Source organism: Delphinus delphis, chromosome 11 (assembly GCF_949987515.2).
Source record: "Delphinus delphis chromosome 11, mDelDel1.2, whole genome shotgun sequence".
NCBI lineage: Eukaryota > Metazoa > Chordata > Mammalia > Artiodactyla > Delphinidae > Delphinus > Delphinus delphis.
In genome coordinates this window covers 38,714,559-38,735,072 of record NC_082693.1, presented here as the reverse complement: position 1 = coordinate 38,735,072, position 20,514 = coordinate 38,714,559, and the positions used below count along the sequence as shown (strand labels likewise).

General features: G+C 39.3%; 1 protein-coding gene and 3 non-coding genes across 11 annotated transcripts; all 4 read left to right on the top strand.

Moving 5' to 3' along the window:
* Positions 1–19,444, top strand: KANSL2 (KAT8 regulatory NSL complex subunit 2). 8 transcript variants are annotated; one of them, XM_060024682.1, is made up of 11 exons: positions 30–47; positions 607–676; positions 1,118–1,150; positions 1,658–1,836; positions 2,347–2,461; positions 7,018–7,181; positions 7,393–7,559; positions 8,892–8,988; positions 12,937–13,190; positions 17,926–18,045; positions 18,735–19,444. In XM_060024682.1, the coding sequence occupies exons 2-11, from the start codon at positions 615–617 to the stop codon at positions 18,864–18,866; spliced, it is 1,323 nt and encodes a 440-aa protein (XP_059880665.1). In that variant the 5' UTR covers positions 30–47; positions 607–614; the 3' UTR covers positions 18,867–19,444. The 8 variants fall into 8 exon arrangements, with proteins under 8 accessions (XP_059880664.1, XP_059880660.1, XP_059880666.1 ...); XM_060024681.1 differs by lacking the exon at positions 1,118–1,150 and having other exon boundaries at positions 1–47; positions 607–865; positions 12,937–13,088; XM_060024677.1 differs by lacking the exon at positions 1,118–1,150 and having other exon boundaries at positions 1–47; positions 607–865.
* On the top strand, positions 9,079–9,215 carry LOC132434631 (small nucleolar RNA SNORA2/SNORA34 family). Its single transcript, XR_009521351.1, has one exon. It is a non-coding gene; the product is annotated as a small nucleolar RNA SNORA2/SNORA34 family (small nucleolar RNA).
* On the top strand, positions 16,632–16,763 carry LOC132434633 (small nucleolar RNA SNORA2/SNORA34 family). The gene has a single exon (XR_009521353.1). It is a non-coding gene; the product is annotated as a small nucleolar RNA SNORA2/SNORA34 family (small nucleolar RNA).
* On the top strand, positions 18,378–18,514 carry LOC132434632 (small nucleolar RNA SNORA2/SNORA34 family). Its single transcript, XR_009521352.1, has one exon. It is a non-coding gene; the product is annotated as a small nucleolar RNA SNORA2/SNORA34 family (small nucleolar RNA).
* Positions 19,445–20,514: the final 1,070 nt, after the last annotated feature.

Below are 20,514 nucleotides of genomic sequence, written 5' to 3'. Positions count from 1 at the left end.
AGCGACTGGCGCTGCCAGACCGTAAGCAGCGTGGCGTGGCTGCAAAGGTAAGATGGCGGCGGCGCTTGCTCTTCGCCTTTGCAGTTAAGCTGCTGCTTGCCCCGTCTGTCCGTTCCGAGCTGCTACTCTGCCTCAAGTCAGCGTCAGAGTCAGTCTCCTCTAGGCTCCCAGAACCCAGATTCTCCGGTGCCCGGAGCTTTAGGACAAAATGGCGCTTGCACGGGCCGCCGAGGATGGGCAGGGCCCAGCCGTGAGCTCTGAGGCGGGCCGGGACAAAGGCAGCGTGCGCGGAGGCGGGGGTGGCGGGTGGCCCTGCGGGTTTGCCGCGCCGCGTGGGGCTGGCGCTGGCGCTTCGCCCTCGTGCTGCGGCTGTGCGAGCCCTTGAGATGCTTTCAGCCTGGCGGTGGTCGGGGTGGGGGGTGGGCTTGGACTGGGAAGTTGAGGTGAGGCAAATTCACTAACGCCTGGGGGGACCTGGACGGAGGGGAGTTAAGGAGCGTGACTTCCGCTTGTCTTTTAGAAGCCATGCGCAGTCTGCCCAGATATCGTGGAGCAGGAATTTTCGGGAAGGGTAAGGGCTTTTTGATCTTTTGTGTGACCCTGCAGGTTTTGGTATGAACAGGATTCGGATCCACGTCTTGCCGACCAGTCGGGGGAGGATCACCCCAGTGCCCAGGTCTCAGGAGCCCCTATCTTGTTCGTTTACTCATCGCCCATGCTCGCAACCTCGTCTGGAGGGGCAGGAGTTTTGCATTAAGCATATACTTGAAGACAAGAATGCCCCTTTCAAGCAGTGTAGTTATATATCTACGAAGAATGGAAAAAGATGTCCCAGTGCTGCCCCAAAGCCTGAGAAGAAAGATGGGTATATATGTATAGATATCTGTCGTTTGTACTTTCAGTTTTTAAGTAAGAGGAGGATGTGGCATGATGTGGGTTGGGAATAGCTGCCTAGTTTTTTATGTCACGTGCTTGTAAAATTGACGTTATGGGTATATCCTTCGAAAATTTAAAAAAATGGTGAAAACTGTAAGGAGACAACTCCCATTTGGGTCACTTTGTTATCTCTTTGGATCTTTTCCCTTATCTGTAAACTAAGGATTATTCTTAACCCTAGGTTCCACGACTCTTGGCTGTCCTTGAGCCTTAGGTAATAATGCAAAATCGTATTAATGTATATGTATTTTTCTGGGAAAAACTTCATAGCTTTCATCATTTAAGCAAAAGTATCTATGCAGAAACATGACTAGATAATTCTGCATATATCATTTGGTTTTAAAATTGTGGCCTGCATCTTATTACCTACAGTGGATTGATACTGAAGTAAAATGTTGTCTTCCAGAACCAATTTTGAAAGATGAAAGTGAATCTCTTTGATTTGTTGTGAAATGATGTCAGCATTTTTAGAGATGGAATGTTTTGTTTGATGGATAGAGCACTACTAGGTTATGCTCCCTGCATTTCCCATTAGTAATACCAAATGAGTTGACCTTGGGCCAGTTAAATTATTTAGCTTTACTGGCATTTTTAATTTATAAATGAAGATAATAGTCATTTTAGTTTCCTGAAAATGATCTAAAGATCAGTGTCTGTGAAAATAGTTGAACTCTTTTAAGAGAGAACCAGAGTATAAAATGTTGATATTTTGTCTCCTTAGGGTGTCCTTCTGTGCTGAACATGCCCGTAGGAATGCCCTTGCACTTCATGCTCAAATGAAGAAGACCAATACAGGGCCTGTGGGTGAAACACTCTTATGCCAGCTGAGCTCATATGCCAAGTCAGAGCTGGGTCCTCAGACTCCAGAAAGTAGCCGCAGTGAAGCCAGCCGAATTCTGGGTAAGGGTCTTCTCTCCCAGAATGAAAAAGGAGGAAAAAAGTTAACGAAGAACTTAATTTGGTTTAGCACAGTGCCTTGAACATACTTGCCACTTGATAGTACAATATTATTGTTAATTCGTAGGCAGTTTGGTGAGAATTTAGGATTGCCATGTTGTTCACTATTCTTTTTGGTTTTAAGTAGTGGGTGCTTAGGTTTACTACCCTGAGTTTGACTCTTTCCTTCAATGCTGTTTTTATACGTACCATCTTTGCTAGGTAAGGTAATTTCAGGAAACAGAATAATTTTGAGTTGGCCTTTCTGTCCCTTTGAGGGCATGGTTAACTCATTTGTGTTACAAGTACTCATACTTGGGATGTATTTTCTTAAGCCATTTTTGTTTGTCAGTGCCTCTGTACTAAGCTTTTTTAATTTTAAGATTTGGGTTGATGTGTTAAGTAATCTAGTTTTGTGTGGTGGAGTTACAGAGGTGGGAAGTCTTAATGGCTGCTCTCCCTTCCTTGCCTCAGATGAAGACAGCTGGAGTGATGGGGAGCAGGAACCCATTACTGTGGATCAGACATGGAGAGGTGACCCTGACAGTGAAGCTGATAGCATAGACAGTGATCAAGAAGATCCCCTAAAGTAAGTTGTAACTCCACATAGGGCTTTTAAATATTTTAGTAGTTAGTATTTGGAATGTAGTACTGCATGCTGTTTAGTAGATTAATAACCTAGGAGGGTTGAAGATAGCTATTTGTGAGCAGTAATAAATAGCTTCTGCATATTAAAGTGTCATTGTTCATCACCATCTTGCTTCAGGGTAGGATTTGATTCTTTTTTTAGAAGTCTTGTAATTTGGGAAAATTTTGGGACATCAGATTCTACACATGAGAAAGTATAGGGGAGAAAATAGATTTCTTGGACATAGGAGTGGGAGGTGGGTGGAGATCAGTTAGAGAAGAGAAAATTGATGTGAATTGGTTCTTGGCTTAAACCTCAGGAATAATAAAGTGATTATATTTGAATAACTACTTTTTTTTGCAAAGTTCTGTCTGATTAATTTATTTGTTTAAGAAAAATTAAAAGGTGTTCAGGAGCTTCCTTTGGTTTCATGCCTAAGAAAGAGAAACTGATTTAGAAACCCAGAAGTGAGTAATCAACCTAATTATATCTTACTAAGGTTCTGCTTGTTACTTAACCCATGTTCGCTTTGGAGTTGTAGACATATTGCCACTCAGAAGTCTCATGTTTCTATGTCTCATGGTTTGGGTTGAGTTTTTGTTTCCTTTCTGATTTCTGTCTCATGACACTTCTCACTGACAGTCAGGTGGAAGAACTCTGAATAGTGGGAGGGGTAGTGAATTTCTAGACTTGACTGTGTTTGACAAATTCTTAGAATAGCATTTTCTTCGTTCCTTGGATTCTGAAGTTTATAAGAGGTCATTTACGATTACACTTTCTGAGTAGAATAATTTCATCTATTTAACTAATCTCGATGTAGTAAGCTATTCAGGAAGTACTTGTTTGGAGAGTCCATCTAAGTAGTTTGAGAAGGAATGTTTGTTTCAGGATTCTTTTACACTAGAAGCTTTATACCAAGCAACATATATGTTGTTTTTTTTCCCCCCCTCCTCCATTGTGCTTCTAGAAATGCCAAACTTGCTTCTTTGAGGAGGTGTACACGCTGTAGGGTCACAGAGTGACTGTCTTTTGGTGTGGTAAACGCTCAGTTTTGAAGGTCCAGAAACTCGATTTTGTTAGTAGTAATCTAGAGTGGATCAGTCTCTAGCGGACACATTCATTCTAATCTGACTTAACAAGAGATTGCTATATAAACCGAAATACCAGTTAATTTTATGAGAAGTATAAATGTTAAGAGGACTAGGTACTTGATGTTAGTTTCCTTTAAAAGAAACATTCAAAGGGGAAAATAAAGCCTCAGATGTGCTCAACTATTAGGTAACTAAATATAAGGCTTTCCTTAATTCTCCCAGTGATACTATTTAAAAAAATTTTTGACCAACTAAAATCCAGTTGTCCCTCATAATTTGAGGGGGATTGGTTCCAGGATCTGACCCGGGTACCAAAATGCAAGGATGCTCAAGTCCCGTAGTTGGTCCTCCATACCTGGAGATACCCACCAGCGGGAGTAAATAGTACTATACGTATATGCATTTTTAGAGATGTAAATAGAGTTGTTAATTGTCTGCTTACAATATTTAATTCATTAATGTGGTTACATATTATATTTAATATAAGTAATGAAATTCTTTTAATTAAGAATTTTCATCTTTGGTGCTAATTTTTATTTATTTATTTATTTTTGGCTGCGTTGGGTCTTTGTTACTGCATGCGGGCTTTCTCTACTTGCGTCAAGTGGGGGTTACTTTCGTTGCGGTGTGTGGGCTTCTCATTGCGGTGGCTTCTCTTATTGCGGAGCCCGGGCTCTAGGCACACGGGTTTCAGTAGTTGTGGTTGGTGGGCTCTAGAGCACAGGCTCAGTAGTTGTAGCGCATGGGCTTAATTGCTCCGTGGCATGTAGGATCTTCCCAGACTAGGGATTGAACTCGTGTCCCCTGCATTGGCAGGTGGATTCTTAACCACGGTGCCACCAGGGAAGTCCTGGTGCCAGTGTTTTTGTTATCATTTTTGAATCATTAACAGTTTATAGCATATATCTTCACTTGCTTGTTTCAGAAAGGGTTCCTTTTGAATTATGATGATGTCATTAGAGATTTTATCCTACCTAGAATTATTGTTGGCATATTTTTCCCCATTGTAGGCACATGTATGTGATTTCTCTCAAAATAATCATTTGCTTAATTGCTTTGTAAAAAGTAATCTTTAAAAGCTTGTTTCCAGGATCATCCAACACTGGTGAAACTTTAGCTTAAGAGTAATTGTTAAATCTTTCCCTATTTAAAAAGTAAGTTTTATCATGTGACCTCTACACGCATCCAGAACTTGTTTTGGTAAAGGTCATTTCAGGTTATTGAGTCTTCATCATTGTTATCAAAATGAAGAAATTTGAGAGAATGCACTTTTGAGAAGAGACACTATTTAATAGAATATAAGGTGACTCTCTTTTTTGAAGTTGAATTCTAATAATAAGTCCTACATTTATATTTGTGTATATCAGAGCAAGAAGAATTAGTACATGACTTTAATAACTAGCTGTGAATGTCTGGGACATCCATCTTTAAATAAATGATCCATTTTTCACATGAACTAGGCATTCATATTAGTTAGGGCGCTCATCCTCTCCCACCCCCACCCCAAATGATTTGTAGTAAATTCTAATTTTAGTGGCTTCCCATTTATAAATTATAGTCCCCAGATCATTGGTTAAATTCTCTTCTGACAGGGTACAATGAAATTAATTTCATTTTAACAAACTTGCTACTATGTTAAGGCCTCAGTATTTTAGGGGGTACAGACATATTAATGCAGACATGCCCCATTTTCCTGAATATGAATAACCTAGTCACCTTTTTTAGACCTTAGATATTTTTAAAACCTTTTCACATTTTCTGATAGTCTTAGATTTTGTCATTTCTGTAATTATCTGGGTTTTTTTTCATGTTTTGGTTCTTAATTTCTTTTCACTTATTTTTATCAGAGTACTTTGTAGTTGTAGTTCTCTTATACACAGGTAGTTTTGTCTCCTATTTATATTTAGGAAAAGTTTTTGGCAGAGATTACTTGCTTTCAGTCCTAAAGTTAATAATTTTATTCTGTGTATTTCAGTGATTTAAGAGTTAAATTTTAAAGAGCACATATTTTTGGATTCAAAATTAGTATGTAATTTGTGTGTATTGCCTTTTAAATAACAGAAATAATTTTTACTCAGTCAAAATATGAAAATAGCAAGTCAGGGTATATATCTAGCTTGTTCTTTCTGTTTATATAATGATCACATAAGACAAATGGAACCAAAAATCTTTTAAATTTGCAGTTAATCCCTTAAACTTTGAGTTAAATCAGAGGCAGGAACCAGTCTTTAATTAAACTGACATTTAAACTGATTTGCTTATGCGACCTCATTAATCACTAGAATACTTTTTTTTTTAAGTTCTGTTGATTCATATAGTTGGTGGCAAAACTTAATAAAGTTGGGCTTCCCTGGTGGCACAGTGGTTGGGAATCCACCTGCCAAGGGAGGGGACACGGGTTCAAGCCCTGGTTGGGGAATATCCCGCGTGCCGCAGACCAACTAAGCCTGTGAGCCACAACTACTGAAGCCCGTGCGCCTAGAGCCCATGCTCCGCAACAAAGAGAGGCCACCGCGATGAGAAGCCCGTGCACTGCAACGAAGAGTGGCCCCCGCTCACCGCAACTAGAGAAAGCCCGCGTGCAACAAGGAAGACCCAACGCAGCCAAAAATAAATAATAAATAAATTTATTAAAAAAAAAAAACTTAATAAAGTTGCTGTGGATCTAGATCTTTGGCAAAGGGTTACTCCAGGGTACGATATTTTGAGAATATTGTTAAAATGAGCTGAGGACATTGACTAGCCATTGTGACCAGTGTTTTGAGGGCCTGTGTAAACTCCAAAATACAAGTGTATTTTTATTTTTTATTTCTATTTAATTTTAATTAATTTATTTTTGGCCATGTGGCTTGTGGGATCTTAGTTCCCGGACCAGGGGTTGAACCCGGGCCCTCAGCAGTGAAAGCACGGAGTCCTGACCACTGGACCGCCAGTGTATTTCCCTACGAGTATATTTTTAAATTAGAAGTCATAATTGTTTGTTATCTTTTGTGCTTTAATTAAAATGTATTGAGATACATGCTGCTAAATTAAACTCTTAAGCTGTCCTGACTGTGATTTTTCTGTATTAAATTATTAAATGGAACAAGAATGTAGATTAATAAAAATTTTGAGTATTCTATATCTTTACTCCTATTTAAACATAATGCAAATAACTGGGGAAAATAATGAAACATTTCCCCTTTCCCATACTGTGATATCGTACATTAGTATCCATTCTTGGGAATTTTCTTTTTTGTTTTATTTTTGAGTAACAACTTGAATGGTAAAATGCTGTGTGAAAACATTCCTGTTTAATAAGGTGATTGTCTCAGCACTGACTGTTGAATAGCAAATCTAAGTCTCACCTTCACTCCTTTTTCCTTCTAAGCTTGGGTTTTATTGTTGTGCTTTCTTATCCTTTTTGAATTGTCTCTTTTATTTTAGGCATGCTGGTGTCTACACAGCGGAAGAAGTGGCCCTGATTATGCGTGAGAAGCTTATTCGTTTGCAGTCTTTGTACATTGACCAGTTTAAACGACTTCAGCATCTACTCAAAGAGAAGAAGCGACGTTACTTACACAATCGCAAAGTGGAACATGAAGCTCTAGGCAAGTTTTATGCCAGTTCCGATAAGCTGTTGTGGGTTCAACATGTGAATTTCGTAGTAGTTAGACTTCTGTCTTGTTACCTGGACTGGAGAAGGATTTGCTTTTGAAACTGTTGTATGGGCAGATTTCTCTGTTTTCTTCTTGTTAGTTTGGGGACACATCCTTGATTGGTTGCTTGGCAGATAACATCTTGACTGTTGTGACGTTCTAGGTAGTAGTCTCCTGACTGGCCCAGAGGGACTTCTTGCCAAAGAACGAGAGAACTTAAAGCGTCTAAAATGTCTTCGGCGGTATCGTCAGCGCTATGGAGTGGAAGCCTTACTACATAGGCAGCTGAAGGAGCGCAGAATGCTGGCCACAGATGGTGCCGCCCAACAGGTAATTTTTGTATATACCTCTAAGGTGTTACATATGTTTTATTTACAGAGTTAGGGTAATTGTCAAAACACTGTTGTATAGTCTTGGTTCTGAAATCTAACTTACTGGATGTGGGGTTTATTGAAAAGAGCACTTATCTGGAAGTGCAGAGACATGGGTTTTGGATCCCTTCTGATCAATTCTGTACCTGCACTGATAACTGAACTCTGTTTTCATCTGCATATTGAAGGGTTGCCATAGATTTCTAAGTTATTTGGTTCAGAAATGCTTCAGAAACAGGCACAGAATGCCTAATAGATTGGGACTCTTGTTTTAGAAGGCAGAATAATAGGAGCAGTGAAGGTCAGGAAGTAAGGTTGACAAGCAGAGTTAAGCAATTATTCTTAAATTTGTTCCTCAAGCCCCTGGTCTCTGCATCAGTAAGAGTAAGTCCATTTTTGGGCTTCTCTGGTGGCACAGTGGTTGAGAATCCGCCTGCCAATGCAGGGGACACAGGTTCGAAACCTGGTCCCGGAAGATCCCACATGCTGTGGAGCAACCAAGCCTGTGTGCCTCAACTACTGAGCCTGTACTCTAGAGCCCTTGAGACACTACTACTGAGCCCGTGCACCACAACTACTGAAGCCGGCGAACCTAGAGCCCGTACTCCGCAACAAGAGGAGCCACTGCAATGAGAAGCCCGCACACTGCAACAAAGAGTAGCCCACTCGATGCAACTAGAGAAAGCCAGCAACATAGACCAAACGCAGCCAAAAATAAAATAAAATTAATAAATTAAAAAAAAAGAGTAATTCCATTTATTTTATTTTATTTTATTTATTTATTTTTTTTGGGGTACGCGGGCCTCTCACTGTTGTGGCCTCTCCCGTTGCAGAGCACAGGCTCCGGACGCGCAGGCTCAATGGCCATGGCTCACGGGCCCAGCCGCTCCGCGGCATGTGGGATCTTCCCGGACTGGGGCACGAACCCGTGTCCCCTGCATCTGCAGGCGGACTCTCAACCACTGCGCCACCAGGGAAGCCCTATCTTTTCTATTTTTTGAGGTTCGACGTAAGATTACGATTTAAAAAGGGTTCTGCTAAAAGACAAAATCGTTTGAAAACCATTAGGCTGTGTATCTCACACTTTTGTAATACGGAGGAATTGTATTTCGAATTATGGTTGATTCATTATTTGGACATGAGGTTTACATTTTTTTTTTCCTTTTGCACAGTATTGGTGAATAAATTTGTTAAATGTTCAAGTTTCTAGGCTTTAAGGATACAGTTTTCTTATATAAGTAAGTGTTTTCATAGATAATTTGTTTTGACTGACCTGTTTTCTCCATTTTAGGCCCATACCACTCGTTCCAGTCAGAGGTGCTTGGCCTTTGTGGATGATGTTCGTTGTTCCAATCAGTCTCTTCCAATGACCAGACACTGCCTTACCCGTATCTTTTTGCTCTGTTCAGTTTGCTAGCTAGACTGAAGGCTAGTGGGGATCTGTGATAGTTTAGTTAATTGAAGGTCTTTGTTTTCCTTTGGCCCTGAATCAAGGCCAGCAGTTTGCTGAAGCTGTTGGTTTCAAGCAGGAGCCTAAAGAAATCTCTTTCTATGGTCTGTTGGCCATTTCAGAACTTTGGAAATGTAATGGTCAATTCATTAGAAAGAAACATCTGTCATTGGTGATAGATATGGGCTAATACTCACTTGTAGTTGATTAATATTGGGATTCCAAAATTTAGAGATCCCTGATTTATTAACTCATTCATTAGAATTATAATACTGTTAAATCCAATTACTACAAAAAAATTGCTGAGGATCCAAAAACAGTTGGATGATTCTGAAATGTGATCTTTCTTTGAATATTATCCATTTATGGTCAGGGCCCTGACTTGTGTATTTTAGACTTCATTCAGATAGGAAACTTACATTTACTAGTGGGCTGTAAAAGTTTTTGAGCTGTATATTGAATTGTGAAAGTGCATCTATATGGTGGACATTGAGAAAGTTACTTTCACAGTAAATGCACTATTTAAATATGGTGATCTTCATTATATGAAAGGCATAAATCTTGCTGGATTTCATTTGCCTGGCAAGATATACAAATATTTGGAAAGTAAAATGTATTTTCTTTAATAAGAAGGGAAGGAAGACTTTCTTGCTCTTTTGAAAGGAAAACTGATTTTTTCTCTATTCTGCTTATTAAATATTTTACCGATTTATTAATTATTGTAACAAATGTCTGGTAAAGGATTACTGTCCTTAATATATAAAATTCTTGTGCAGAGTAATTAAAAACTAAAGATAAATGCTCAAAACATAATTGGGCAAAGGCTATCTATGGACAGATTAAAAGTAGAAGTGGCTGATAGTTGAAAAGTATTTACCTTTACTATAAATAAGTGAAATAAGAAATAAAACAAGGAAGTTTTTTTAATCCATACTTATTTTTTTTTGGCTGTGCCGCACGGCTTGTGGGATCTTAGTTTCCGGACCAGGGGTTAAACTTGGGCCCTGGCAGTGAGAGCCCTGAGTCCTAACCACTGCACTGCCAGGGAATTCCCTAATCTATAAATTTGAGACTTATCTATGTATGAGATTTAATGAGAAAGTTTCAAAAGTTTGTGAGAGAATGGTGAAATGGGCCCTTCTAAACTCTGCCAGTGGAACTGTAAAGTGGCACAGGCTTTTAGAAAGCAGTTTGAGAATATTCATATTCTTTGATATGATAACGTCACCTCTGAGAATTTATTTTAAGACGATAATCAAATACAGATGATTATTGTTACACAGAATTCCTCCAACCGGAGAGAGCCTTAAAATTTTCAGAGATGGGGAATAGAGAGGAAAACTGTGACACAGCATAGTATGGAATATGTTCAGGAATTAAACATTATATTTAACAAAATTTATGAATGACATAGGAAAATGTTTGATAGTGACAAAAATAGAGTATGGAATTCGGTAGAGTATGTTTTAACTACATGGAACTAATACTAGGAGGGAATGTAACAGAAATGTGACTATTTTTGGATGGTGGGGTTATGAATGCCCTTTTTCCCTCTGCTTTGTACTTTTCAGGTTTTCTTCAGTGACCTTGAATTACTTTATAAGGCAAAAAACCCAGTTTATGGATATTGAGTATTTTAGACTTACAGCACTATACTCAAGATAGTTTATTAGAATATTAATATTTTAAAAAGCAAAGTTGAAAATGTATGTGAAAAGAGAAGGGAAGTATTATTTTCTCTTTTATGCTCTTTTCCTTTCCACTCTGTAGTTGCCTAAGTCACTTACCCTTCCTTAAGTCCTTATCCCAGAGAAAGATGCGACTGCCATTGGTGACCTGTTAACTCTTTACTCTGGTCTAATGGAGACACCACTGGACTGAAAGTGAAGGACCCAGACTCTAGTTGTAGGTCAACCATTCCCTTCTTTGTCTGTTGTCCCTATCTGAAAGGAAAGGGGGTGGAGGAGGATGGGGGAGGGCTTTTCAAGGATACTGTGATATTAAATAAATAAGAGACTTGTGAAAATCCTTCAAATTACATGAAAAAGGTTCCAATTGAAACAATTTAATGGATTCACATTTAAAATTTTAATAATTTAAATAAGATTGAGCTTCTTAAGCACATAGAGGTTGCAAATCTGATTGTTCCCATCAGATTCATGTTTGTTCATTTGAGCGCTGATTTTCATTGAATAATTATTTGTTTACTTTGAGCTATATACTGTTCCTTTAGAGTAGTGGTTCTCAACCGAGGCCACTTTGTACCCCATTTGGCAGTGTGTGGAGACTTTTTTGTTTTGTCTTAACTCTGATGGGGGTGCTACTGACATCTAGTGGCCAGAGGCCAGGAATGCTGCTAATAAACATTCTACAGTGCACAGATAGATAGCCGTAATGCCAGTGGTGGCAATGCTATGAAACTCTAATTTAGAGTTTATCAAGTTCTAAGGAATGGATTGAAAAATATGGCTTTTGTTCAAGAGGGTTTATTAGGTTTAAAATTTATAATGTACATTAGATTTTTTTAACTTCAAAAAATTACCTTAAAATTTGGGGGATAAAAATTACCCATTCTTCCATAATCCTGGGTACAGTTTACAGAAAATTTTGCTTTCTGGTTTAAAAAATAGGCCCAAGTTTGAAATAATAGTTGTCTATTAATCTAGGGAAAATAACCATGTAGTTAGGATTTCAGGAAATGATAAAACTTGAGTAAAATATTTTGTAGAGTGACTCGAATCAGAATTTTGTTATCTGATCATGATTTCAATGTTGATTCATCCCACAGAACTTATTTGCCAACTTGGAAATATAGCCTTTTTCTGCTTCTACCCTTAAGAGAAGTTGTTAGGGCTCCTGGAGCATTCCTGGACTACTTCTTTCCATGCGCCATAAGCAGTTATTTTCTTCTTCCCTTTCTTTTTTAAAAATTTTTTTTTTTTTTTTTTGGCTGCATTGGGTCTTTGTTGCTGTGCGCGGGCTTTCTCTGGTTGCGGCGAGCGGGGGCTACTCTTCCTTGCGGTGCGGTGGCTTCTCTTGTTGCGAAGCATGGGCTCTAGGCACGCGGGCTTCAGTAGTTGTGGCACGTGAGCTCTAGAGCGCAGGCTCAGTAGTTGTGGTGCACGAGCTTAGTTGCTCTGCGGCACGTGGGATCTTCCCGGGCCAGGGCTTGAATCCGTGTCCGCTGCATTGGCAGGCGGATTCTTAACCACTGTGCCACCAGGGAAGTGCTCTTCTTCCCTTTGTTTTTGGGATCATAACAGGACTCCAGTGATACCACCCCCCTGAAAAAGGGTGTGTGTGTGGAAATTTAATTTTATTTCCTGTCAGGATAGGATACCTAGTTACTATTACTGGAGCTTCTATTTTCCCCAACACTCTGCTTCTTTAAACAAATGTATCATGTAAACATTTTGGAAACAAGGTTCAAAAAGTTTTGAGGACGTTTTTTGCTCCTCTGCTTAACAGCAGAAACAACATTGTATCTCTTGACTCTTGGAAGGGGTTGCTAGGGGCCTCTGCAAGCTATTTGCATTTACCATGACATGGTTCTTCTGAATAGGTACAGTTTTCTAGGATTGTTAACTGCTGTTTGCTTAGCGCTATGTTTTGAAATGTTTTTCATTTGACTCATAGGGAGAACAAGATTAGTGTCTCTACTTTAAATGGAGGTTGGGGACTAGTTTTACATTACTGGTAGGGCTAGAGTTATGCTAGTAAATGACAATTTGAGAAGTAACTTTAAAAATTGCTACCTGCATTTGGTTCTGTATCAGATGTAACCAAATATCATGTGTTGTCCAGACCTTGAATTTTACATGGCAGACACCTCCTTTTTTGTGCCTCCGATAGATCCATTTTATTTCCCTTGACCATTTTTCTACAGATATTTGTCAGGACACGAATCAGGTTCTCTTCAAATGCTGCCAGGGGTCTGAAGAGGTACCCTGCAACAAACCAGTTCCTGTAAGCCTCTCTGAGGATCCCTGCTGCCCACTGCATTTCCAGTTGCCTCCTCAGATGTATAAGCCCGAGCAGGTACTGTCTGTGCCAGACGATCTGGAAGCCGGCCCCATGGATCTGTACTTGAGTGCTGCTGAGCTTCAGCCCACTGAGAGTTTACCTCTGGAGTTCAGTGATGTAAGTTAGAGAAGCTCTGCTCTGGTTGGCCCTTGAGGCAAGGCCTTATTTATTAATGGTGAGAATAGGTTAGTCTTTTGTGGTTTAAAAAAAAAAGAAAAAAAAAAAAAAAAACAACTTTGATAAGTTTTTTGAAATGATATGTGTGTATGGTTGTATTTGTATGTTAACATATTCATTTAGAGACAGTTTAAATTTACAGAAGTTTTTTTTTTCTGAGGGAATGATAAGGGAAATTTTAAACTAAGGGAAATGGGAAAGTCAAGATTATGGTTGGATTTGTGTCGCTGGGAAATGTGGTACCCATCCACAAGGTAAGTAATTCACTTGAATCTTAATAATACAAATGAATTCTGATATCTACTTGACAATGTAAATTTGTGTTTTGGCCCTATAAGAGTTCTCATTTTCAGATTAATGTGTCCTCCCCTAAAAATGACTCTAAACTTAGCTCTGCATACTGTTTTTCATTTTTGATATGTTATTAAAGATTCTGTTGTGAATGGACCAGAACAACAGTGATCTCCCTAAATATTTACTTTTATAGCCTTCTAAGTGTGTACACTACTCTACCTTTTTCAGTCTGCTCCTTGATTGGTCCCAGCGCATAAACCCATCTCTGATTGCATTTGTTTCCTTAATTAGCACTACCCTACTATATCATTCACTTCAGGGATCAGTTGACATTCCATCTTTTTTTTGGCAGTTTGCTTAATCTTTAGCCTTTTGGATAAAGGTCTTCATTATTTATTCTGAAGATAATTCTTATGAATTTCATAATAAAGGTGTCTTGTATCAATATATAACCATGACATATTTAAAGTGATAAATCTAAATGGAAAATTCAGTATAGGTTACAAGATTGTTTGCCTAGGGGTAGAAGCAGGATTTGGGTGGCCTCGAGTGTTGCTCACTAAAGAAGATATATCAGGACAGGCTAATATCTGAAAAAGTGGCACTAAGAGTAAACTGATTCCAGGGAATTCCCTGGTAGTCCAGTGGTTAGGACCCGGCACTTTCACTTCACTGCTGTGGCCTGGGTTCAGTCCCTGGTGGGGGAACTAAGATCCCACAAGCTCTGCAGAGTGGCCCCCAAAAAGAGTAAACTGATGCCAGTTAACTACGCCCCCTCCTTTTGTGGCTGTATACTGTTTGTAGGATTAGTGAACTTGATTTTTGTCACTTCATTTATAACAAACTTATAATTTTTGTTATAATCCTGATTATAATTGCTTTTTAAAAAGTTTCTTTCAAACAGATTCATAGAATATGAGAACCTTAGAGATTATATACTCCAGTGCTTCCCAGAGTTTTCCAATGAGATTATGTTGAAGAGAGTAAATGAATAGATAGCCCTAGATTGATACAGATTTTTGTCCACTTCCCTTCATTTTACATGTGAAGAAAACCCAAAGAGGTGCTATCTTTCCTTTTTTTTTTAACTTAGTAATGAGCAGATTTATAGGGTCTAAAAAATAACCTAATCACTACATTGCCAAATTCCCTTCAAATATTAATGTACATATGTAAGTAACTAGCACATGGATTTTACATAGATGTACTAGGTTATTAACTTTTATTTCATCTGACTGTTAATTTCTAGAGCCATTGCTATTTTGACCTTTTTGCTTTTCCCCTTTCACATGTTTTTGCGTTAGTTTTAAATAGTGTTTTCTTAAACTTCTGATGATCTAGAGCTAAGAAAATATGACTGTTCCAGTATGTTTGAAGATTATGTTCTTGTTTGCTCTTTGGAGAATAGTAACACAAAATATTAGAGATTATAAGATGTGATCATAGCCTAAAAGTGACATTTAAGGAATCTTAATTTTTAAACATTTAAAAATATATTGTCAGATCTTTTAATATTTATTTTATGGTGTGAATTTTGTAAAGAATGTATGAGAAGTAAGTTGATTTTTGAGAATCTCATGGGTTTTTAAGGTGGACCTTTGTTAGAGGTTTAAAAATGATAATCAGCTGTTTGTACTTGATCATCTGTTATGTTTGTACTAATGTACTTTAGATGAACCACATTGGTCGTTAAAAAGTAGTTTTATTCTTAATCTTTGGAGGTAAAAATTCTCCAGAAAATGTTGAAACAGTTCTGTTTTAGAGAAGAGTTTTTGTCCTCCCATAAATTCTGGATATATTTAACTAGTCTTTTGCTGGGTAAAAATAATTTCTTAATTATGTGAATTCCACCCAGCAATCTTACCTATGTTCTTTCTTAGATATCATTTCTGTTATACTTATTAATAATTTCTGGTAACTTTACTTGTGGGAGGAGCAGGTATCAGATATTCATATGGGTAAAAGTTCAGCCTTTCATTCTGGATATTAACACTTGCCTGTTTTCTGTCCTTTGATCCGAGGATATTTGACAAATAAGAATTTAATACCTTAATCCTATTACTTTGAGCTTGCTCTCTTTTTGTGTTTGTTTTTTGAGCTCTGTTTTTGACATAGAACAAAATGTGGATTCTGTCTTTGTGTCCTGATTCATTCCTCTTAGGATAGGCATTTCTGCTGATCCTTTCTTCTTCTCTTATTTTAGGTTCCTGTTCCCAATTTTAATTCTTATAAAAGACAACACTGAATATGTGAGGAAAGCCTTTTCAGTATCTGTTTTTGTTTGAAAAATTTCTGTACCACTGTTATCTTGAGACTTGGAAACCTTTTGCCACACAGCTTAAATGGGTTCTTTTAAATTTCAAGTTAATTATTTATACAGTTGACCCTTGAATAACACGGGCTTGAACTGTGCAGGTCCATTTATACACAGCTTTTTTTCTCAGTAAATTCTTACTACAGTCTACATGATCCACAGTTGGTTGAATCTGAGGGTATAGAACCATGGACAGAGAGGGCTGACTGAAGTTATACACGGATTTCTGACTGTGGGCATCGGTGCCCCTAACCACGGCGTTGTTCAAGGATCAAGTGCATAATAATTGTGCATACTAAAAGAATCGGAGAAAACAGTTCACAGTCTTACTTAACAGTGTGAGAACATGGTGGTTTCTGTGGATAGTACAGAAGTTTCTAACACATCTGACGTAGATGTTAGGTAGCCAGCTGTATCCTTTTCCTTATGTTTCTGCTTAAGTTGAGCAGCTTTAAGTCCAGCACGTCCTTTAATTGTGTTCTTTTCTTTACCTTAATTATCTTGAGGATGTGATTCTTGTTTTCGGTGATCAGCACAGCAAAGAAAGGGAAAGGATTTCAAACTCTTAGACTTATTCTAAAAGCACAGAACTTAGCTTTTCTCAAGAAGCTCAATTACTGGAAACATAGAGCCTCTATAAAGTAGCTTGGACACAGGAGAGTACAAACCCTTGGGTAGTTTTCACTCTTGGGAAGCAGAGTTTAGCAGGAGATGCTTAGACAGCAGAGGGATGAAAGTCAGTTTGACATATTGTCTGAGCCTTTATAGTGCTTTAGACCCTGAATCAAGACCAGTAGTTTGCTGTAGCTATTGGTTTCACGCAGGAGCCAAGAGCAGTGTCTTCCTATGGTCTGTTGGCTTCAGCCCCTCTGCGGGAATGGCCAGTTCAGTTGGAAGAAACATAGTCTGTAGAATACAGTGTTTTGTGCGTGTGTGTGTGTGTGTGTGTGTTTTATTATTTATTTGGCTGTGCCGGGTCTTAGTTGTGGCACTCGGGATCTTCCTCACTGCGTGTGGGATCTTAGTTGCGGCACGCGGGATCTAGTTCCCTGACCAGGGATTGAACCCGGGTCCCCTGCATTGGGAGCTCAGAGTCTTAACCACTGGACCACCAGGGAAGTCCCCCTGTGTGTGGGTGTTTTAAAGAGCAATTGGATATGTTAGGTTTAAGAATCAGGGACTTTTCTCTGTGGGGATAGGGACTTAACTAAAATATTTCCTGACCATTCGGAAGGACTTTGAGTTTTTCATCTTCCTTCTTTCTTCCCCCATCCCCTTTCCTCTTTTGCTCCCTGGCTCGCTTTGTGGCCATTAGAATATTAATCAAGTGGTCTCATATTGTCCAATCTATTAAGTCAGTATTTCATTTTAATTTGCATGTATGCTGATTGTCCATATTAGATTCATCACTGGTGAACTTAGATGCCAACTACAGTTAGTCTTAGAAGTATATGCCTTTTTTTTTTTTTGGTCACGTGGATCCTAGTTTCCCAACCAGGGATTGAACCTGTGCCCTTGGTGGTGAAAGTGCAGAGTCCTAACCACTGGACCACCAGGGAGTTCCAGTATATGCTTTTTAAAAATATTTCTTTTTGTGGTAAGATATTTGTAATGTAAGATTTACCATTTTAAAGTGTACAGTTCAGTGGTATGAAGTACATTCAAAACATTGTGCAACGATTACCACTATCAATTTCCAGGGCTTTTCTGGCAATGCAGACAGAGACTGGACTCATTAAACTGTAACTCCCACTGCCCCTCTATCTCCAGCCCCTGGTAGCTCCTGTTCTACCTTCGCCTCTGAATTTTTCTGTTGAAAAAAGATATGCTTTTTAAAGCTACTATAGTGGTCTGTGCTTTATATTGGGCAGCAAGGAAAAAATTCTCAGTGCTTTTCAATCATATCCCATTTGTTGCACACTCTGGGGAACTCGTTATTTGTTTTAAAGGTAGGCGAGGGGTGAGGGAAGTAAGGGAGAATTCTTCGAGGTTTGCTGAAAAATGCCAACTTTAGCTTATTGGTCCCCTTGATATTGCTGATAGGCTTTTTTCTCTTTCTTTTCCTAGGACTTGGATGTTGTGGGTGACGGTATGCAGTGCCCTCCTTCACCCTTGCTTTTTGATCCTTCAGTAACCCTTGAAGATCATCCTGTAAAAGAAATTGCTGAAGGCCCAGTGGATATTTTGGCAAGTGAAGAATACCTCCAGCCAGGCAGAGGGTCCCCTGCTGGCTGTGGCCAGCATGTACTCCTGGGGGTCGGGGTTGTCATCACTAGCTGTGCAGGTGCTCCAGATGGCAGTTCTCCAGATGGGCCTTAGAGAGAACACTTACTAGCTCCTGGTCCCCGTATCTGGGAGAGCAGGACAGATTTATTTAGTTAACTAGAAAAGGTTGAGACAAGGAGTGTAAGAAAATTGTTGCTTTAAGGGAGAGTTCAGCCCTGGAATTGTTTTCATCATAGAGTTAAGCACAAGCAGCACGATTTGGCTTCTTTCTTTGAGCTTTGGGTGGGACACTCGTGGCTCTGACTGAAGACCTGCAGTTATACTACAGCTGTTGGTTTCAAACAGAGGCCCAGAGGACTGTCTTCCTGTGATCTGTTGGCTGTTCTGGAAACTCAGCAGAGAATGGCTATTTCATTTGGAAGAAACAACCCACAGCTCTCCTTTCCATTGGGAGGGCCTCAGGAATGCTACAAGTAATGACTTCTGACTCCGAGGGTCAGGGATAGTTAAGTATGGGGAAGAGCAACCGCATAGAGTTACATCTGCTGTCTTGTTCTTGTTGCTACTATACATGGGCATTATATAAGTCAGATTCATGCTTCAGACCACAGTTAATGAGTTTGTAACCAAAGTGACTTTTCTTTTAACAGGGCCAGATGCAGATGGCTGGAGATGGGTGCAGATCACAGGGATCCCGAAATTCTGAGAAAGGCTCTGTGCCATTGCCTCAGAGTGGAGTGGCTACTGCAAACGGAAAGCCAGAACCCGCTTCTGTCAGTTGATAGTTTGCTTTGGGAACCAGTTGACTTTGGAGGATTTGTATTTCCCGTTTAAACAAGTATTTCTGACCGTCTCTCACTAAAGGACAACCTGGACTACCTTGTTTTTCTTCTGGGTTACTGAGTGCTATAGTCAAACCACATGTTGGGGGAAGGGACCAATAGTGTCTAAAAATTGTGGATGTCTTCCCACTCTAGGCAAGGAAGAGAGACAGGTGATTCCCATCAGAGCTGCTGAGATTGAGAGTATTTGGGGACTGTGCCTAAGGGGAGAGAGAGTTTTGTAATGCTGTTTCCCAAGTCTAGGGATGTTGATGGACCCAATGGCTGTTTATCTCTGTCTAGCAGCCTGTTTTAGCCTTTCCTCACTTCTCACCTAATTGGGTAATCTGAAGCCCCTCCCCTCAGTGAACTCTGACCTATAGCCTCTGAGAAAATAGCCCACAGGACTGGGCCCTCCTTAACCATCCATCTTGCTTCTAACCTATGTAAATTTCTGTAGTGGCTATCTTATGTAAGATACAATAAAAAATTATCGTACATAGTTTCTATTAAATGTTAAAATGTTATGAAAACAATCACTTGAATGCATGTTTTGTTTGTGTTTGAGAGAGAGTGTGTCTGTGTGTATTTTGGGTTTTTAGGGAGCTGCCTCTGATGGAAAAGGGAAAACAGGACACATATACTTCCATCCCAAGAAGTAAATACATTTTCAGTAACTTAATTTGCTTTTGATTTTGGTTGGGAGGATAAGTTAAAAACCATGTAAGAAGTAAATGGAAAGGGTGGGACTTCCTTATTAAAGCCTACCTACCCAGAGTTATGTTATTTCTGCAAATATCTCCCAAATGTCTTCTTTTTACCCTCTGTGCCGCACCCCTCCTCCCACTCCCATTTCTTTCTCACAATTAATGCCTGATTATTGTTGCAAAATTCTCTAAGGCTAGGAATGTGTGTATAAAACCTCTAGAGAAATTGGGCCTGATGCTGGATCACAGACATAAACTGTCAAGATTATTTTGATGATGAATCTAAGGGTAGGGTTAATTTACCTATGCTAGAAGTTGTCTGTTACTATAATGCAATATGACAAGAGGCCAAAAGATTACCTTTTATAAGAACTGAACTGAGGAACAGAGAAGGGTTGTACAGTTAACACCATCACCACTATCACCTTGGCTTTAGTTTAAATATTTACTTCCAGGGAATGGTTAGGAAATGACTCAGAAGACGCATCAGGTGAATCCTGACATCACCTGTAATAGGGCTTGCAGTATACTTTTTTACACTGTATCCACAAAGACAGATATTACTTCTTAAGCAGCTTGAACATACCTGCTTCTGCAACAGGATTAAGATTAAAACATCCTCTTCCCGTTTTATTTTTTTCTTCCCATTGTTTGTTTTATTTATTTGTTTATTCTTGGCCACTCTGTGTGGCATGCAGGATCTTAGTTCCTCGACCAGGGATCAAACCTGTGCCACCTGCAGTGGAAGCGTGGAGTCCGAACCGCTGGACCACCAGGGAAGTCCCATCCTCCCATTGTTTTAAAAAGTAACCTGCAAACCACTAGCGTCCACATCACCCAGTGTGATTGTTTTGTAAACTCCAGTTTCTCTGGAGTTCAACTCTTATTAAGTCCCCAGCATG

Excerpts from the sequence above, each read along its gene's own strand:
- KANSL2 (XM_060024677.1), top strand. The coding sequence starts at position 615 with ATGAACAGGATTCGGATCCACGTCTTGCCGACCAGTCGGGGGAGGATC. Across the intron at positions 866-1,657 it reads AAGCCTGAGAAGAAAGATGG|GGTGTCCTTCTGTGCTGAAC; the intron begins GTATATATGTAT and ends TTGTCTCCTTAG. Across the intron at positions 1,837-2,346 it reads TGAAGCCAGCCGAATTCTGG|ATGAAGACAGCTGGAGTGAT; the intron begins GTAAGGGTCTTC and ends TCCTTGCCTCAG.